Source organism: Rhinatrema bivittatum, chromosome 3 (assembly GCF_901001135.1).
Source record: "Rhinatrema bivittatum chromosome 3, aRhiBiv1.1, whole genome shotgun sequence".
Taxonomy (NCBI): domain Eukaryota; kingdom Metazoa; phylum Chordata; class Amphibia; order Gymnophiona; family Rhinatrematidae; genus Rhinatrema; species Rhinatrema bivittatum.
Genome location: NC_042617.1, coordinates 270,635,832 through 270,657,442, shown reverse-complemented (window position 1 = coordinate 270,657,442; position 21,611 = coordinate 270,635,832). Strand labels below are relative to the sequence as shown.

General features: G+C 44.7%; 1 protein-coding gene across 1 annotated transcript in view; it reads left to right on the top strand.

Annotated features, from left to right (window-relative positions):
* The window catches only part of GLI1 (GLI family zinc finger 1), a 277,357-nt gene that overhangs the window by 230,276 nt on the left and 25,470 nt on the right, over nt 1–21,611 (top strand). The window contains exons 4-10 of the mRNA XM_029594601.1: nt 10,616–10,811; nt 12,039–12,207; nt 12,864–12,971; nt 13,274–13,414; nt 13,566–13,715; nt 14,020–14,184; nt 15,061–15,327. Coding sequence (XP_029450461.1) covers nt 10,616–10,811; nt 12,039–12,207; nt 12,864–12,971; nt 13,274–13,414; nt 13,566–13,715; nt 14,020–14,184; nt 15,061–15,327 — 1,196 coding nt within the window. The remainder of the gene's footprint in view (nt 1–10,615; nt 10,812–12,038; nt 12,208–12,863; nt 12,972–13,273; nt 13,415–13,565; nt 13,716–14,019; nt 14,185–15,060; nt 15,328–21,611) is intronic.

Genomic DNA, 21,611 nt, shown 5'->3' with positions numbered 1-21,611 from the left:
TACCACTAAGAGTTTGTAGGGTAGATGAAGCTACAGACATTTATTTATTTTATTTATTTATTGTTTTTGTTACACCGAGTTTCATGATAGGCATCACATCAACCCGGTTTACAAATAACAAGGAGTGTAAAGCATAACGTAACGTAAAAAACAATATTTTCAATAAGAACCTTGAACTTTAAATACAGTGAATCAGAAAAAGGGAGAGGGAAAGTTACAAAAAACATCCAGTAAAAACTATTTTCCTGGTATATAATAATATAAAGGGCACTTTAAAACTACTGCATATGTCTCAGGACCTCTGAAAATAGTGAATTTCTTGGAGTTGTACACTCCCTGTAATTGCCATTTTGTACAGACACTCTCTCTCGTATGTGAAAATGCTTGTTCCTGCATTTGTCTCTAAACCTAACCAAAAATCAGCATAAGTATCACCAGTGCAATTCATATTGGGGGTAATTTTCAAAGGAGTTACGCATGTAAATGTGACATACTAGCAATTTTCAAAAGCTATTTACTCGAGTAAAGTGCACTTACTTGAGTAAATCCTATGGACAATTCAATGGCATATATTGTAGCAATTTTGAAAAGCCCACTTACTTGAGTAAGTGTATTTACTCGAGCAAAAACCAGTTTTGCTCGAGTAAATGGCTTTTTAAAATCAAACCCTAAATGTCTATAAACTACTTCTTAATAGATTAGTTTTACCAAAATTAATCTGGGTATGTGCCAGGTGTTTTCAGCTTCAACTTTTGGAAAACTACCTGTGCTGTGCTTGAATGTTGCAGTTAATCAAGGTCAAGATTTAACTTGTAGTCTGTAAGCTGACATTAAATAAATGATATTCATATACTTTTAAAGTCCTATCTTCATTTTCTGTGTGTGTGACCTTGAAGTTTTCAGACTTCAAGTTAAGAGAAGGAAGGGGGAAGAAGTAATGAAGGAAGGTAGGAGGCTACCTAACAGCCCGAAAACCTGTAGTTTTATTAAGAAATACTGTTTGTCTGTGTTATGTTACTTTCAAAGCAAGCTACATGCTGGCCTTGTACATATAATTGTATTTTCTCTCTCCTATAGGATTAAATTAACTCTTTATAGCTTTTTTCCTAACTAATACATTCCCTCCCGCAAGTCTTGAGAGAAAAATACAGAAAATGAAGGAGAGGAAAGCAAACGAAAGATAAAAGTACAGGGTGAGGAATAACATTAACATAGTTTCCTTTTATAACTGTTCCACATCTATTACATATTCTAAACCATTTTTCAACATAACTATTGTCAGACTAATCTTCATTTCTGCACCATGAAGACAGAATCTCTCCCTCTCTGTAGCTGTCTATGCAAACATCCAGCCATCTCCTTACATAAGCAGTTCTACATTCAGTAACTCAGTACAAAATACTTTCACTAAAGAGGGAATATTGATTCTATCAGCTCACTGCTCAGTCTGTGCAATTGGTCGGATGATCCTCATCAAGAATACCTAAACCCCATCTAAACTCAATTTCACCTGGAGCTTAGTTGACCCAGAAGTCTTGCCAATTTAAAATCCTTAGCAAGGCATAACTCCAGGGTACCAGGAGCCTCTGCAGCAGTTCCCAGTATCTTCTGTCGCCTGTTACAATCTCCATGCTGGCAGTTGTATATGTGGTTGGCCTATCTGATTTCAAGGGACACACAACTCATCAGAGTGTAAGGGCAACTTCTCATTCATTGTTCAGTGTCAGGCCCACTTCTCTCAGCCTGGCCTGCTTAACAAAAGCTCACAGTTCTCCACATCTGCAGTTATTTGGGTGTCTTTCCACCCTGTGATAAATTAATGTCCAGGTCATTGCTTGTCAGCATCTCCCACTGGCAGTGCACAGCCTGCATATCATTATTTTGTATATATCTGGGACAATTAAACAAGGGTGTATCACCTCTCTCCCTCCACCCACCGGTAGTGCAAGGAATGAAAAAAACAAAAACAGAGCCCTGTTTCAAAAATCTATTCTTGTTCGTTCTAAAAATCAAAAACACTGTCTGGGTTTCTGATTGACATGTAGGTAGCATGTGCTGCTGAATCTCTTTAACACAGAGAATAGCAATTTATGGACCAATAAGATTGCATTAATTCAGTATTTATGAAAATAGTAGCATTTGCAAGTAAGTATGCAACTAGGTATTAGCTAAATGCATAATAAAAATATTTCATCATGGCAATCAGTTATTACATGTCAAATAGATATATATTGCTTCATAAAACAAATAAAAACAGTGTCTAAGTAAGACCACACCCAATAGAACTAGAAAACATGAAGGCAGAGCTTATGCATAAATTCTGAACACTTCAGTCCATAAAATGAAGGATTGAAGGGGCCGTTCTGGTGTAAAAGGGTGTGATGTTGCTGTCCACTGAGTTGCAGTGTCACTGACAAATGACATGTGTAGTTGTTTCAGCACTGCACTCTTGAAGCTATCGTTTAAGTACAGCTTCTGAACTCCCATCATTAATTCAGATGTTTATGTTATTGGATTAATACCTGATATAAGATGAATAAAAACTCAAATTAAGTAATAAAGAAACTCTATGATAAATGTCAGTAACTTCTGGTACTTAATAATCCCTATGTACACTATTAATATTGGATGTCCAATATTGTTCTGTCATTGTTCAAAGAAGCAGCTGCATAATGTTCAACCCCTTATTTGTTGCTCCCCATTTTACTATAAGATAACATACAGTATTCAAAGACACAAGCAATCTAGATATTTAGTCAGCCATTAAGACACATCATGGAAGACCACAATACAGAACATCTATTTCACTTAATTGCAGAAGTTATTCATTCATTTCACATTTCTCATAGTCGGTATCAAGGAAAAGAACAGTTGTGTTTTTTTGTCAAACGCTGCTGTCCTCATCTGTACACAGTGTAACATACACAATTTATAACGACACACAAACACAACTTATAATAAAACAGAACTACAAACAGTAAACAGTTATCAAACATTAAAGCTCAAAAGTAAGCCTTCAAAAAGTAAAAAAAATGTATTTGGATCCAAAATTAAACAAAAATACAGAAGTTTTAAGATAGATCTCTTCAAAAAAACAAAAAGGAATAATTGGGAAAAATAAACCTTCAGATATTGCACCCTATTCGGTAATGCAAGCTTTATCTTTGTCAATCTGTAAAAATAAAAAATCTCAGATACAAAGAAAGGTTAATTCAAGCTGTAAAATCAAATCACATCGCAAGGCAAGAACGACTATAAACAATTGAGCTAACTAGACACATCTTCATTTCTAAACAAATAAGGTAGGAAACACCTACTTTGATTTATTTACACAGTTTAAAAGAAAAAAGAAATCTCTCTGTTCAAACTGCATGATCTTAATTTCTCAAGCAAGAAAACAGAAAAGTTTACATTCCTTCAGGCTTAGTCATAGGTAAGAAACAGATCAGGTGAGAAGGAAGGAAGAAGCTTATAACAGGAAAGATTACTTCCCATTTCTTATTTCTGTAACCTAGTCTCACATCAATTTATATTAGAGCTCAGTATATAAACAGCTTCAAACATATGTCTACTGTTTGAAGACTTCTCTGCTGACCTACATGCATACCACTGCTGCACAATTAACTATAATGCAAATTTTCATTCGTAAATTAGGTGTTAGCACATACAAAAAGAAAGGATACATTTGCTTTAAAGCTAATCTCATAGAAAGAAAAAGAAAATCTCAGTGTGCAGAGGGCATGAATTTACATAACCTTCAAGTTATCAACTGAGGCTAGACACCACACTGTTTAAGCAAGTACTGGGTTTTCCACATAGAGTGTAGAAGGAATAGGGTCAGCCAACCCCATCTTCTGTCTGGGAATAATCCCCAGGCTGCCGGGGTCGAGGAAGGGATTAGGTATTGAATGTGAAATCTGGAGTCTACACTGTGCCTTTTGCTTTAACAATTATTTGCTATAAGGCCTTTCCTTCAACATTGAAAGCAAAAACTGTGAAACTTTAATGACTGAGTTTTAGGAGCTGGCTCAGGCTCATGATCAAGAGCAGGACCACAGTTTAAAATCTTGTCAGGGATGCAAACAGTGGTGACATCCTCACTCCCCCTCTCTACTGGATTATTTTCTCCCCACTCTCTAGTAGTGTCTATATTACTGTCTCCCTTATCCTCCTCATCATCATCAGAGGGGAATTTAGGTGTACAGTGCTCCCTTAGGATTGCTATCTCATCATATTTATCAAGTAATTGTTCACTTAAATGGGTATTTTCAACTTTAAAGCCTTATTCTGGTTACTAGCAATTTTAAGCTTCACAATTAAATCAACCTCATGTTTCTCACACTCGGGCCGATACAGTACAGTGCGCTCTGATGCGCTCCAATGGAGCGCACTGTTAGCTGGCATTTGGACGCGCGTTTTGGACGCACTAGCTTTACCCCTTATTCAGTAAGGTATAATAGCGCGTCCAAAACGCGCGTCCAACCCCCCGAACTTAATAGCGCCCGCAACATGCAAATGCATGTTGCGGGCGCTATTAGGTATTCCTGCGTGATACAGTAAGTAAAATGTGCAGCCAAGCTGCACATTTTACTTTAAGATATTAGCGCCTACCCAAAGGTAGGTGCTAATTTCTGCCAGGGAAGTGCACAGAAAAGCAATAAAAACTGCTTTTCTATGCACCCTCTGACTTAATATCATGGCGATATTAAGTCAGAGGCCCCAAAAGTTAAAAAAAAAGTAAAAAAAAAAATTAAAATGGGCCCGCGGCTTGCGGGTCGAAAACCGGACGCTCAATTTTGCTGGCGTCCGGTTTCTGAGCCCGTGGATGTCAGCAGACTCGAGAACCAACGCCGGCAAAATTAAGCGTCGGCTGTCAAACCCGCTGACAGCCGCCGCTCCTGTCCAAAAAGAGGCACTAGGGACGCGCTAGTATCCCTAGCGCCTCTTTTTACCGCCGGCCCTAATTAAAATAAATTTAAATACTGAATCGCACGCACAGGAGAGTGGCCTGTGCGCGCGCTAGGAGAGCGTTTTTACTGTATCAGCCCGACTGTTGTTTATAGGGTGGCCAACTGACTGCAGCATCGGCCCAAACAAGAGCAGCGCAAAGCAAAGCAAAAGAGGAACAACATCAACCCTGCGGCCGATGGGAGTCCTTTCTCGAGGTTGCGAGGGCTGGAAGTGGAGGAGGCTGCTGCTGCTGCTAGTTCAGTAGGGGGGGGGAGAGAGGAGTGAGTGAGCAAGCATGTATATGTGTTTGTGATTCTGTGTGATGTGAGTGACAGCATGTACCTAAGTGTGTGATTGAAAATCTCTTTGTGTGAAAGAGAATGTGTGTGTGTGATTGAGATCCTTTGTGTGTGAGAGAGATAACATGAATGTAAATGTACGACTGAGAACCTGTGGGGTGGATTTTAAAAGGGTTACTTGTGTAACCACGAGTTACACAAGTAACTATTCTGTAAACAGCTCCTGTGCGCGCCGAGCCTATTTTACATAGGCCCGGCGACGCGCGCAAGCCCCGGAACACGCGTATGCCCCAGGGCTTGAAAAAAGGGGTGGGGACTAGGCTGGGCAGTCCGGGGGCGGGGGCGGGACCAAGGCCTCTGGCACAGCGGCCGTGCCAGGGGATCGTGTGCCGGCACTCGGCTGGCAGGCGCAACTTTAAAAACAAAGGTGTGGGGGGGGGGGTTTAGGTAGGGCTGGGGGGTGGGTTACGTAGGGGAAGGGAAGGGAAGGTGAGGGGTGCAGAAGGAAAGTGTATGATTGAAAGCCATTGGGGCTCCCCTAGGGCTCGGCGTGAGCCGACCCTGGATTTTAAAATTGGGCATAGATTTGTGCGTGCCGGCTTGCGCGCACAAATCTATGCCCACGTGTACCTCTTAAAATCCGGTCCTGTATGTGTAAGTGAAAGAGATCATGTGTATGTATGATTAAGAGCCTGTGAGTATAAGTAAGAGAGAGAGCGTGTGTGTCTGTGTGTGACTGAGAGCCTTTGTGTAAGTGAGAGAAAGAGAGAGAGCATGTGTGTAAGTGTGCGAATGAGAGTCTGTGTGTGATTGAAAACCTGTGTGTGTGTATGTGTGAAAAGACAGACAGCATGTGTGTAAATGTGTGATTAACAGCCTATATAAGTGATAGAGAAAAAGCATGTGTATATGTGAGCGATTGAGAGCCAGTGTGAGAGAGAGAGAAATTGTGTGTGACTGAGAGAGAGAAGAAAGTTGCAAGCAAACCATCCCTTCTCCTGCTAATTCAAAACAATATCAGGTCACCTGGATATCAAATGTTCCCAGGTATGTAGAGCAGAGCATTTTTGTATCCTTATTGTTTTTCATTATTGGGTCTTTGTGCCTGCTTTTTTGACTGCCGCAGCACACTGAACCAACGATTTCAATGTGTTATCCACTATGACGCCTAACTCTCTTTCTTGGGTGGTAGCACTTAATATGGAACCCAAAATTGTGTAATTATAGCATGGGTTATTTTTGCCTTTATGCATCACCTTGCACTTATCCACTTTAAATTTCATCTGCCATTTGGATGCCCAATTTTCCAGTCTCACAAGGTCTTCCTGCAATTTATCACAATCTGCTTGTGATTTAACTACTCTGAACAATTTTGTGTCATCTGTAAATTTGATTATCTCACTCAACGTATTTCTTTCCAGATCATTTATAAATATATTGAAAAGTAAGGGTCCCAATACAGATCCCTGAGGCACTCCACTGTCCACTCTCTTCCACTGAGAAAATTGTCCATTTAATCCTACTCTCTGTTTCCTGTCTTTTAGCCAGTTTGTAATCTACGAAAGGACATCGCCACCTATCCCAAGACTTTTTACTTTTCCTAGAAGCCTCTCATGAGGAACTTTGTCAAACGCCTTCTGAAAATCCAAGTATACTATATCTACCGGTTCACCTTTATCCACGTGTTTATTAACTCCTTCAAAAAAGTGAAGCAGATTTGTGAGGCAAGACTTGCCCTGGGTAAAGCCATGCTGACTTTGTTCCATTAAACCATGTCTTTCTATATGTTCTGTGATTTATGATTTTGATGTTTAGAACACTTTCCACTGTTTTTCCTGGCACTGAAGTCAGGCTAACCGGTCTGTAGTTTCCCGGATCGCCCCTGGAGCCCTTTTTAAATATTGGGGTTACATTTGCTATCCTCCAGTCTTCAGGTACAATGGATGATTTTAATGATAGGTTACAAATTTTACTAATAGGTCTGAAATTTCATTTTTTAGTTCCTTCAGAACTCTGGGGTGTATACCATCCGGTCCAAGTGATTTACTACAGGCCTACCACATCTTCTAGGTTCACCATGATTTGATTCAGTCCATCTGAATCATTACCCATGAAAACCTTCTCCATTACGGGTACCTCCCCAACATCCTCTTCAGTAAACACCGAAGCAAGGAAATCATTTAATCTTTCTGCGATGGCCTTATCTTCTCTAAGTGCCCCTTTAACCCCTCGATCATCTAACAGTCCAACTGACTCCCTCACAGTCTTTCTGCTTCGGATATATTTTAAAAAGCTTTTACTGTGAGTTTTTGCCTCTACAGCCAACTTCTTTTCAAATTCTCTCTTAGCCTGTCTTATCAATGTCTTACATTTAACTTGCCAACGTTTATGCTTTATCCTATTTTCTTCTGTTGGATCCTTCTTCCAATTTTTGAATGAAGATCTTTTGGCTAAAATAGCTTCTTTCACCTCCCCTTTTAACCATGCCGCTAATCGTTTTGCCTTCTTTCCACCTTTCTTAATGTGTGGAATACATCTAGGCTGTGCTTCTAGAATGGTATTTTTTAACAATGACCATGCCTCTTGGACATTTTTTACTTTTGTAGCTGCTCCTTTCAGTTTTTTTCTAACAATTTTTCTCATTTTATCAAAGTTTCCCTTTTGAAAGTTTAGCACGAGAGCCTTGGATTTGCACACTGTTCCTCTTCTAGTCATTAAGATTTTAATGATGCACAATTGTTCTGTCCCAGCAGTGGGTACATGTTTGTATCTGTATATACTGTAGTTTAACTGTGTTTAGTGCAGTCTTCCCTTCTGAGGATTCTTGATACACTTTTTGTAACCCATGACAAAAGTCTGTGAGCCTTTGCCTTTAAGAGTAGCCTTTGCTCTTAAGAGAAGCTCCCTCCCCCCTCCACTTTCTCTCACTAACGGAAGAGCTTGAATGCCCCTCAATCTAACTTGAGTCTTCTTAGGTGCCTTATAGGCTCAAGGGACTGCCCTTCATGCTCCCTCTGTGTCACATGGTTCTTAGGCTCGCTGCCATTGGACCTTGCTCCCCTGCCCCCAGCTTGTGGAGGTGTTTTCTTTAGCAGCTCTCAACGAGAGCTCAGTCTTGCCTATGCTTTCTTCTGATACAGCAGCACTCTGTAAAACTCCCTGAAACGATCAAGTTTTTACCTTCTTTTTTACTGCCTTCTTCTGAAGACTAAATCAGCCTCATATCCCTTAAGCTCCCTACCTCTACCATAAACTAACTCCTGCAACATAAGAAACCTCCTCCTCCCTCCTGCTATCCTGTTTCCAGTTACCAAAGATCTTTGCCTTAGGGCTTATATTTGAGATGCAACAATTGTAAGTAGAATCTACCTGTACAATAAATAATTTCAAATTTAAAGAATTTTTGTCTTGAGGACTGATTGGAAAGAAAGTTTATCTCCCTGGATGGCAAACTTGGATGTCTGCCTGACCCAGAACAACAACTGTTAAACATAAGAACATAAGAAATTGTCATGCTGGGTCAGACCAAGGCTCCATCAAGCCCAGCATCCTGTTTCCAACAGAGGCCAAACCAGGCCACAAGAACCTGGCAATTACCCAAACACTAAGAAGATCCCATGCTACTAATGCAATTAATAGCAGTGGCTATTCCCTAAGTAAACTTAATTAATAGCTGTTAATGGACTTCTCCTCCAAGAACTTATCCAAACCTTTTTTGAACCTAGCTATACTAACTGCACTAACCACATCCTCTGGCAACAAATTCCAGAGCTTTATTGTGCGTTGAGTGAAAAAGAATTTTCTCCGATTAGTCTTAAATGTGCTACTTGCTAACTTCATGGAATGCCCCCTAGTCCTTCTATTATTTGAAAGTGTAAATAACTGAGTCACATCTACTCATTCAAGACCTCTCATGATCTTAAAGACCTCTATCATATCCCCCCTCAGCCGTCTCTTCTCCAAGCTGAACAGCCCTAACCTCTTCAGCCTTTCCTCATAGGGGAGCTATTCCATCCCCTTTATCATTTTGGTTGCCCTTCTCTGTACCTTCTCCATCGCAACTATATCTTTTTTGAGATGCGGCGACCAGAATTGTACACAGTATTCAAGGTGCAGTCTCACCATGGAGCGATATAGAGGCATTATGACATTTTCTGTTCTATTAACCATTCTCTTCCTAATAATTCTTAACATTCTGTTTGCTTTTTTGACTGCTGCAGCACACTGAGCCGACGATTTTAAAGTATTATCCACTATGATGCCTAGATCCTTTTCCTGGGTGGTTTCCATTGGAAAGAATTCAGTAGAACTAGGGGTCATGAAATGAAACTCCAGGGAGGATGACTCAGATGCAATGTCAGAAATATTTCTTCATGGAGGAGTGTTGAATGCCTGGAAAGCCCTTCTGAAGGAGGTGGTGAAGATGAAAAAAGTAAAAGAATTCAAAGGGGCATGGGATAAACACTGGATCCCTAAAGGCTAGAGGATGAAAATAAAGAAAAGAGTGCTTGGGGGTATGTGGGGGTAATTTGCTGGGGTAGTCATTTGGTCCTTTTCTGCCATCATTTCTATGTTTCAATGTTTCTTTGACAGTTTACTTGCTTCAGTTTGTTTGTCAAACTGAAGCAAGAAAACTGTAGTGTCAAAGTACTGAGGAAAAGGCTCTTGCACTTTCTCAAAGCAGCCACATTAAGGCTGAGCTCTGTTTTTTCTTATCTGTGGTAATGATAGAATTGATATATTCAGAAATCTTATTCTCCATATCAGCAAAAGAATTTCAGTCTGCCGCAACATTAGGACCCCTTGGGTTCTTCCCACATCCTGCTGCAATCTCCAAAAGGTTCCCCTTGTTTCTGCTGTTAATTCTACTTTACTATCCTTTAACTTTTAACAAATAACACTTTTTTGACTACAAGATGCTAAAGTTAGATACTCACTATATTCTGTACTCAGTGGGGCAGATTTTAAAAGCCTACGCATGCCGGACCTATTTTCAAAAGGCCCAGCGGCGCACGTAAAGCCCCGGGACGTGCGTAAGTCCCGGGGTTTGAAAAAATGGGCGGTCCGGGGGTGGGGCATGGGTGGGGCAGTCCGGGGGTGGGACCAGAGCCTCTAGGCTTAGAGGCCTCATGCACTGCAAATCTATCTCATGCATATTCATAGTGGATATCCTGAAAATCAGACCTGTTTGTTGCTCTCAAGGACCGGAATTGGGCACCCCTGCACCAGTCACTTGTATATTGTTGGTTGTTTTGTTTATGTTTTTAAGTTTATAATGCTAGTTTATAATGCTAATAAAACTGTAAATTTCATAACAATGAGATTCTGGTCTGATATAGTCCCATTTCTCACCCCTTCTCTCCCAGCCTCCCGGTTTTCCACACCCCGTAGCACAGTGAAGCTAAGCAAGAAGAGAGCATTGTCCATCTCCCCACACTCTGACGCAAGTATAGATCTGCAGACTGTCATCCGCACCTCCCCCAACTCACTGGTGGCTTTCATAAACTCCCGCTGTGCTTCTGCCAACGGTTCCTACGGACACCTGTCTGTGGGCACCATCAGGTACGTGTAAGCCAGGTGGGAGGGGGAGGTGTCCCACTGTAATTAGGAATTAAACAGCTAATCAGAGCTGCAGACTGCCTCACAATGGCCCTCCATCCCCATCTCTTATCTAAAGTTCTAAAGTGGTTTCATCCTACTCTGGTCAGCCTCACTTTACTTCCTAGATTAAGTTTTTGTTTAAGTAAAATAATTAAATATGTTAAATAGGTGCCATTGGTGATGTCTCTCATGGTATATAGTAAAGGTTAATAGACTCCACTGGCCGTTTCTTATGGGGTATTTTATGTTATGCTGGATGCATTGAATAGATATGTAAGCAAAATCAGGGTGAACGGAGACACACCGGCGACTGACAGCAGGAAAAGGAGGTGCATCTCGACAAATTGCAGAGGTCCAGATGAGATTTGTAGAGGAATTTATCCAAAAGCATTTATTCTAAAACGTTGCTGTTCACAGGATGGAAATAGGGTGCAGCCCCCCGACATGGAACTGTGTTTCACAAGAAGCTGTGTCAGGGAGGATTTAACATATGTATAAACAAGAAACTTTGATTCAAAATCAGCAAAAAATTTAGGCAGCTTACCCTGATAGGCATTCTGGTGGTGTAGAGACAAGGGGCCATGTTTGCGATAAAGCTTCATTTTGGTCCTCCAAGGTGAAAACCTTCAGAATTGCAATCACGGTATTTGGTAACTGAGCCCATCCATTGGGCTCAGTTACCAAATGCTGATCAGGATTAAGCCGCCTGTATTTTTGCTGATTTTAAATCAATGTCCAGTATTTGTAACCTTCTTACTTTATATATTTTTGTTGTGTAAACAGATGTAAGTCCTTCCCGACGCAGCTTCTTAGAAAACACAGTTCCATGTCGGAGGACTATATTCTATTCTATTCTGTAAACAGCAACGTTTGAGAATAAATTCTTTGGGATAAAATTCTTTTCAGATCTCATCTGGAGTTATTTAATTTGTTGGGAAGCACCTCCTTTTCCTGCTGAATATATATAATGAGATTTTTTGTTATTTTTCTGTTATGTGTTTGTCTTAATTTTATTGTCATATTATGGTATATATATATAGAGGGAAATATATGTAAGTATGTTTTAATTTTATCTGTTCACCACTTTCCTAATATATTGAAAACAGGCTAATTGAATCATTAAACTAAACTAAAACTAAACCAGCCTATTCAGCCAGATTTTATAAAGTTTTGATACATTTTTTTTAGCCCATCACTTGGATATCAAAACTGCCCAGGTCATCCGAAAGGCCAAGGCTCACCATTTGGTAACAATCCTGCAATATCCTACAATGGCCATGAACACCCGTCCAGCAGGGCAGGGGCCATGCGGCAGCATCCTCATCCTCATCCTCGAAACACATCCAGTCAGTGTCAGGTGAGTTACAGCATCGGGGCGCAATGGGGCTAAGCCTCACTGACCCCCAAAACACAAGTAATTGTGGGTAAGTCAGGGGAAAGAGACAGTAACTCTTCACTAACTTCCAAAACACAGCCAAACAATGCCAGATATGTTACAGCAAGGGGGAGTGGGAGAGAGAGATCATGACCCCTCACTGAACTCAAAAACCCAGCCAAGAAATGCTGGGTGAATACACCATAGCAGAGCAAGGGAGGGAAGCTGACCCCTGAAACACAGCCATTCAATGCTGGGCGAATTACAGCAGGATGGTAGGAGTGAGTTCTTTAGATAAGACATATTTGGTCCAATAAAAAGTCATCACAACCTACAAAGAAGCCACCAACCAGAAAACAAAAAGGTTTTTCTCCTAGCCGAAGAAGGATCAAGTCTGCCATGTTATCTATCCCCCCCCCCCCCAATCCCTTATCTATAAATCATTCTTGCCAATTTCTTTCATTCATGTGATCATCTTTGAACCAATTCTCTGTTTTGTTACAAATTCAAGGTTTCAAAGATAGTTATCTATAGGTGTGTATATGTACTGCTTATGTTATATATATAGGGTATAGATGTGTGTGTGTGTGTGGGTTGTATTTGAACAGGGCCTCACCTCATCTCTTTGTTAATGGCAGCTGAAGTCTGAGCCAATCAGGAATGGTATTCTAGAGTCTCTCAGCAGCAAAGCATTTGAGGAAGGATCTGAAGGAGATATATCCAGCCCAGTATCCACAGGCACCCAGGTAGGGCAATCCCCACTGAAAGCTGTATATTACCCATTTGGTTCCACTAGGTGAGGTGTCCAGCCTCACTCTGAGTGCCAACAAGCTCCATGTCACAAGGAAGAGCCTGCGCCAGTCCTGGATGACCCCCAACTGCATGCATGGACTTGTAATTCCAGTTTCTCTAAGATCAGCAACAGGAGCTACAAGTCCTGAGACACAATGAGGGCAGAACTAGGACTGGCGCAGTCGGTCCTTGGTGTCCTAGAGCCACTCGGTCACCTTATCAGATGCCATTCAAGGCTTTTGCATATCTTCATTAGGACCCTCTCCTGGGGCTTCTGGATGGTCGGGATGACCTGGAAAAGGAAGACGGGAAACAGGAGATGGAAGCCGTATATGAAACCAATTGCCACTGGGAAGGCTGCACCAAGGAGTTTGATACGCAGGAGCAGCTGGTGCATGTAAGTTCCTGCGACCACAGCCAGCACTTGATGAGTAGAGGCAGGAGAGGAAATGAGGGCAAATGTAGCATGGGTGATAGTGTGTGCAGGGCGCGGGGTCACTGGGGGCAAGTCTCTGGTGCATTTTACCCCTTTGCCTCATTTCATGCAGCACATCAACAATGAGCACATCCACGGAGAAAAGAAGGAGTTTGTATGTCACTGGCAGGAGTGCTCCCGCGAGCAGCGGCCGTTCAAGGCACAGTACATGCTGGTAGTGCACATGAGGCGGCACACAGGAGAGAAACCCCACAAGTGCACGGTGAGTAAGAATCACTTCTGGCCAGTTCCCCGTGGGTTCCGATCTTCGTCTCTGCCGTCAAAACTGCAAGCAGGTCTGTTTTCTGCTCCGGGTCTGCAGGGTGTTGTGTGATTTGGGAGGGGGAGGGCAGCACCTTGGAATTAATAATTGTTGCTCTGGGACTGTACGGCGCTATGTGCAGTGATGGAGCTTTTTAAATTCAGCATGGAGTGCCAGAATTGCGTCACCACCTGTCCTGGCGATTCAGCACTATAATAATAGCTATGAACTTCTAGCTTTCACGTCTGACTATCTCTTTTTTCAGTTTGAAGGTTGTAACAAGGCATACTCCAGACTTGAGAATCTGAAAACACACCTAAGGTCTCACACGGGGGAGAAGCCCTATGTCTGCGAACAGGAGGGCTGCAACAAAGCATTCTCTAATGCTTCAGACCGGGCAAAGCATCAGAATCGGACCCACTCCAATGAGGTACAGTTTCACAGTCATCACCAAGAGCGTGGGGTCAGAAAGGGCAAGACTCTCCCATACTCACTGCCCCCAAGCTGAACCCTCCCCCGAAACTGAGCCCTTCCCAAGCCGGGTCCCACACTCATTGTCCTCAAGTCGAGTTCATCCCAGTAATACAACCTCATGGGTCCCACACTTACTGACCCCCCCCCCCAGCTAGGTTCATGCCACTAATACTGCCTCATGGATCTGATGCTCACTATCACCGGGCTGAGCCTCCTCAGTGCTGAGGCCTCCTGGATCACATACTGTCGCCCAAAATGGAGTCCTCCCCAGAATTACAGCCTCATGGGTCACACACCTGGTGCCTCCAGGCTGAGCACTTACCAGTGCTACAGCTTCATGGGGCCCACGCTCAGTGCCCCCAAACCGAGTTCTCCCCGGTACTAAGCACTAATAAGACATAAGACCTGTTGAGGTGAAAGAGAGGGGCAGGCAGGGTACAAACAGAGCGATAAACAGAGAGGAGGGAGGAGGGATAGCCTAGTGGTTAGAGCAGTGGACTATGAACCAGGAGACCAGGGTTCAAGTCACTCCTTGTGACCTTGGGCAACTCACTTTACTCTCCATTGCCTCAGGTACAAAAACTTAGATTGTAAGCCCTCTGGGGATAGGGAAATACCTACAGTACCTGAATGTAAACCGGTGTGATATCTCAATTGAGATTGAATGTCCGTATATAAATAAATAAATAAAATAAATAAATATGACTTGGCAAGAGAGGCCAAAGCAGGTGAAAAGCCAGAATAACACCGACAGGCATAGCACATTTGAGACCTCAGTTTCTCAAGCACTTTTCCTTCTTGTTTCTCTTTCCTCTCGCTACTTCTCTGGTAGAAACCCTACATCTGTAAGATTCCCGGCTGCACCAAGCGCTACACGGACCCCAGCTCCCTGCGCAAACACGTGAAGACGGTGCATGGCCCCGAGGCCCACATCACCAAGAAGCACCGGGGAGATGGGCTGCTAAGGGTTCCAGCTGGCCCTGAGGGTGCCAGGTCCCTGGGGGCTGCAAGTGGGGAGCTCCAGCAAGAGACGGACAGAAGCTGTTCCCGGGAGGGAAGAAAGGAGGAAGGGAGACTGATGGTGCCTGATTTAACTTCTGTGAGTGGGGCCATGTTTGCGGGGGGGGGGGGGGGGGGGGCAGTGAATATATCCTCTTTTTTTTTCCTTTGTTCCCCCTTTCCCCCTCAGCTCCTCCTCATTCAGGCTTCATTTTGGTCCTCAAAGGTGAAAGCCTTCAGAATTGCAAACATGGTATTTGATAACTAAGCCCATCCATTGTGTTTACTCCATAGGTGCCTAAAGAGCATGACAGTTATAATACTTTAAAGGGCATGCAGCCACCTTTGGTATTCAGAACCTCGCACTACATTCCTGATTCCTGAACTTCTGTGTCAATTAGGGAAAAAAAAAGTGATACCCAGTCGGTCAGGAATTGACAATAGGGGTGAATTTTAAAAGAGGTGCTCGCGTTAAAAGGCCCATCTATGCAAGTATCTGGGCTGAGAGAGAGTGACTCATATTTTAAAATGCCCCAATTGGGCACGTCTATAAGCGTACGTGAGCAACCCAATGCACAGGAAAAAGAGGAGGACTTAGGGTGTGTCGAGGGGGGAAGGATCCAGGGCAGGGCCAACAGTTACATGCATAAAACCGAATTTTAAATCTGGTGGCCGCGGCGCATGGTGGGGCTGTTAGCTGCACATGTTTACTTCTGCTCTCGATGAGGGGTAAGTCTGCATAAATCTCTGCTTAGGCCTAAAACGACAGGGTTGAGGGATCTAGGCAAACTGTGGGGAGTGCAGGCTGAAGAATCAGAGGGGTCTGGATGACCTGGAGAGAGACTGGACAAAGTGGTGGACCAATGGATAAAACCGGGAATATCCTTCACACGAGCATGTTTTAAAATCTGCTTTCTTGCGCGCGTTAAAGCTGACAAAGTCCTAAGGAAGGTACGTGAATTACATTTGCTCGAGTAACCACTTGAAATTGGGAGCACACATATACATGGCAGGCATATTTTAAATCATACACGCGCAACTGCATGCACAATTTAAAATTCCTGCATAGGTGTGCTCGCACATACATATGCATGTATAGGGACGCCCGCACACTTGTTTTGAAGTTACTGACCCTGTGAATAGGGGCACTCTCAAAATTATAATAGTATAGGTGATAAATACTGTTCCTAAATGTTTTTTTGACTGAGAAGTTTCCTCTTGCTCAGTCAGTACCAGGGTTGGGATCTGGTGCCATGAGTCTCCATTCACAACTATCCGGACGTTTGCCCCTTATTTTATATCCCCACTTCCCAACATACTTTGTTTGATCCATAGCAGTGACAATCCTTGATTGGGGCTCCTTCTGGACCACTGCAATCCTGGGCCCTGAATCCAGTCACTAGGTGCTACCATTAAATGATGACCAAGATTCTCCTCCCCCACACACACACACACTCCATTGAGGTTTGTGAATGCTGTCCCCTTAGCATTCCCAGCCCCTGGCTGACCTGGGGCATGAAAGACTCAACCCAGTAATCAAACCAGTGATTTCCGCATAGTGGTGCACAGCCACTGAGCCAGCCAAGTCCATGGCTGGCTCAGACAGATAGAAGGAGGTGACCCCTAAGCACCTGAGGGACACCCTTACAGCCAAAACCTCTCCAGCCTCAACAGCCATCCCGGATTCCAGAGAAGAGCTCTGGTCAACAGAGGAGTCAGAGCCTAGCACACCTCTGAGCTCCCAGGAAGAGAGTCAGTGCTCTTTGGAGAATGACCCGATTATAGTAAGAGTGTTTCAAAAGGAGGAGCTTTCAGCCCTCATTAGTAGTGTGCAGATGACCCTGAATATACAAGGCACCAAAACAGAAGATACTTCAGAAGGAGATCCTATACTTCAGGGAGGAAAAGACCTTCAAAGGCCTTTCCCTTATATAAAGCCCCCAAATGGATGGTACTGACAGAATGAGGTGCCCCAGAAGGGGGCTTCAAGAAAGCAGAGTGGTGGGAAAGTAATACCTTCTCCCTACCAAGGAGAAGAATAATTTACTACAAATCCAAAGGGTTGATGTGCTGGTGTCAGCAGTAACCCATAAGACCCCAATCCTTGTAGGGGGAGGAACATCCCTAAAAGACCATCAGGACAGGAAGATTGAGGTGATCTTGAAACTGGCTTTTTCCACTGGGGCCATGGCAACTCAGGCCTCAGTATGTGGAGGCTGCATAGCCTGGGAAGTTTTGTACCAGATACAACAGTTAACTGAGAGTCAAGAAACCATGCTTTCCTAGCGTATAGCAGATGGACTCAGGACCAATGGGTATAGTGACCTCCTGATAGCAGTTGGAGTCGGATCAGATTTCAATCTGACATCAGTGCTAGTACATATACCCCTGCAGGAAGTGCAGCTCTTCAGTATTTTCCGTCTCCATAGCAGTTAGGGACTCTATGCACACTCGCACAGCGTTAGAGTAATTCCCAAAGAAACCCAAAACAAGAAGAAATCTTACCTCTACAGGCGAGCCCCGCTCTCCTGCGGTGACACCCCTTGGGTCCCTCCCCCAGTTGAGAATTCCCGAGGTGATTTCCGTGATCCCTCGGAGGTTGGCCTTGGTCCGGCAGCCGACCCTCGGTGTGGACTTAGCCCCCGGCAACGGGTGAGGCTGAGAAGCAGCAGGTGCAACTTCGAGCACGGCGGTGAAGGTATTTTCCCTCTCCCCCCGCAGCCGGAGACCACCCAGAATGAGACCGGGAAGCGTCGAGACAAGGTAAGGGAGAAATCTATTTAAAAGTCTCTGGTCTCCAAAGCTGGAAGAGTCGCACAGGTCGCCAGCAGTTACCAGGGCCACCGGGTTGATCAGCCTTAGCAGGGCTAGACCCCGGTCAGATCCAAGGGTCCTCCCATGTGGAGACCCTCCGAGGTGGTCGCCATATTGTCTGCGTGGTCGCCGAGACCATCTTGACCTGTTCGCTGCTCTGTCCGCAGCCCCGACTCCTGTGCACAGAGGCGAGCCGTGCACACAAATATATTGTGTGCACAACGTCGCGCACATAAGTACCGTGCGCACAAGCGATGTGCATAACCACACGCTCTCTGTGCCGGGCGCAAAACTTCGGTCTGTGTGCACAACAGCGCGCACATCTCTTTGAGCGCATACCAAACCTACGCACATAACTTTGACGCACCGGAGTGTATAACTAAGCCACCCGGGCCCTGTATTTTATGCGCATATGCCATGGCACCACCAGAGAAGAAGCTCAAGGCTCAGGGCCTTTGCCCAGCATGCCACATCAGAGCTGTGCAGCATAAGGAGGCCACGGCCCTGTGTATACAGTGCGAGGAGGCCCTGGGGGATCCAGCCCATGGCCCTCCCCAGCCGGTACCGGGTTCCAGCTTCTCGAACAGTACGCCGGACTTAGCGTCCCCCAACGGGAGCCTGCCTCAAACGGGGCTCCCTAGGGACACAGCACCTCTTAATTTAGACCCAGCTTCTATCTCCTGGGTGGAATTCTTCAAAGGCCTGCATAACTTCGTCCACATGCAGCCGGGTCCTCCGATAATATGGCCACAGCCTCCGCCAGAGGACCTCAACATCCCGGGACCCTCTATGCCCAGAGAAGTGCTTCCACTGCCCAGAAGTTCCACCTTCGGGGACACGGACAACTCAGATGAGGATTCAGAATCCCTGGAGGAAGGGGAACTCCCCCCAGGGACCGAACCCCACCGAACCATGAGGCGCTTCTTCACCAAGGACGAGCTTCCAGACCTAGTCACACACAGCTTGAAAGAGCTCGCTATCCCAGGCACAAGTGCCTCAGGGGAACCTAAGACGAATCCCCTCCTAGAGGGACTCTGTCAGACCTCCCGTCATTTCCCACTGTTACAAGCCGTCCAGCAGCTAATTGACCTGGAATGGGAAGCCCCGGAGACCATGTTCAAAAGGGGGCGTGCCCTGGCAGCCATGTACCCTCTGGATCCCGCGGCCAATGATCTGCTGGCATGTCCAAAAGTGGATGCCATGGTCTGTGCAGTCTCGAAGTGCACTACTATCCCAGTTGAGGGAGGAGCAGCACTCAAGGATGCTCAAGACAGACGCCTGGATTCCATCCTCAAACAGTCTTTTGACGTCTCCACTATGTCTCTGCAGATCGCGACCTGCTGTGACGTGGTGACAATCGCCTGCTTATCACAGACCAGGAACAACACTCCTGGGGAAGCCCTGGAACTAGTAGTGTCATTCCTCACAGATGCTGCTTCGGATTTGGTGCGCACCACAGCTAGAGGTGTGTCATCCGCCGTGGCGGCCAGAAGACAACTCTGGCTCCGAAGCTGGTCGGCTGACGCATCGTCCAAAACGAGACTCACAAGGATGCCCTTCAAGGGAACCCTCCTGTTCGGAAGCGAACTAGAGAAGCTAGCCAACAAATGGGGCAAATCCACACTGCCGTAGCTACCGGAGAACAGGAATAAGAGAAACCAGCGACCCTTCCCCTGAACTTCTAGGGGCAGAGGATCACAGCACTTCAACCCATACAGAAGCATTTATCAAGTGACTTGCTCCGCAGGCAGGAGCCAGTCCTTTCGGAACAAGCACAACAAAAGGGGATCCGGCTCAGGCCCAGGTCCCAGCCGCACCCCACAATGAAAATCAGCCGACCCATCCAAAGGAAGAAGCCATAAGGGGCAGACTTGCCCTATTCTACGAAAGATGGGTCGAGATAACTTCGGACAAGTGGGTCCTAGCTATCATTCGAGAGGGATATTACCTGGATTTCCACCACCTCCCTCCGGTATCCCCCTGCCACGATCCTCCCAAGAGGATGGCAGTGGAAGCTACACTGACCAGATTACTAGCCTTAGAGGCTATAACACTGGTGCCCGCACAACAAATAAATACTGGACATTATTCCATCTATTTTATCATTCCCAAGAAAGAAGGAACGTTCCAGCCCATACTGGACCTTAAGTCAGTCAACCGCCACCTGAAGATTCCTCGCTTCCACATGGAAACCCTACGCTCGGTAATAAGGGCGATACAACCAGGAGAGTTCCTTACATCCCTGGATCTGTCAGAAGCCTACCTAACATTCCGGTCCATCAAGAGCATCAGCGTTTTCTACGCTTCATCATCCTGGACCACCACTACCAGTTTCGGGCACTACCATTCAGGTAAGCCACAGCACCCTGGACGTTCACCAAAATCATGGTAGTAGTGGAAGTGACACTGAGGAAGGAAGGAATCCTCGTACACCCTTATCTGGATGATTGGCTGATCAGGGCGAAATCCCCAGAGGAAAGTCACCAGGCGACCAACAGAGTCAAAACTCTGTTGGAGAGCCTCGGGTGGGTGGTCAACACAAACAAGAGCTGTCTGCAACCCTCCCAATCTCTAGAATACCTGGGAGTCCGGTTCAACACCAAACAAGACAAGGTCATCCTGACACCGACAAGGAGATCAAAACTGATGACCCAGTTGCGAACCCTGTTGAGCATGGGACTACATCCAAGTCCTCGGCCTCATGGCATCCACACTGGAAGTAGTTCCATGGGCAAGAGCTCACATGAGACCCCTACAGTGCTCCCTACTATCTAGATGGAATCCGCTATCCCGGAACTACACCGTGCGTCTTCAGTTCCCGGACAAAGTTCGGACCCAACTAAGATGGTGGCTACAAGAAGGTCATCTGAGCCAGGGAGTGAAGCTATCCTCACCGACCTGGATTCTGCTCAACATGGACACCAGCCTACGAGGATGGGGAGCATAAGAACATAAGAACATAAGAAATTGCCATGCTGGGGCAGACCATGGAGCGATATAGAGGCATTATGACATTTTCCGTTTTATTAACCATTCCCTTCCTAATAATTCCTAACATTCTGTTTGCTTTTTTGACTGCTGCAGCACACTGAGCCGATGATTTTAAAGTATTATCCACTATGATGCCTAGATCTTTTTCGTGGGTGGTAGCTCCTAATAAGGAACCTAACATTGTGTAACTACAGCAAGGGTTATTTTTCCCTATATGTAACACCTTGCACTTGTCCACATTAAATTTCATCTGCCATTTGGATGCCCAATCTTCCAGTCTTGCAAAGTCCTCCTGTAATGTATCCGCTTGTGATTTAACTACTCTGAATAATTTTGTATCATCCGCAAATTTGATAACCTCACTCATTGTATTCCTTTCCAGATCATTTATATATATATTGAAAAGCACCGGCCCAAGTACAGATCCCTGAGGCACTCCACTGTTTACCCTTTTCCACTGAGAAAATTGACCATTTAATCCTACTCTCTGTTTCCTGTCTTTTAATCCACGAAAGGACATCACCTCCTATCCCATGACTTTTTAGTTTTCTTAGAAGCGTCTCATGAGGGACTTTGTCA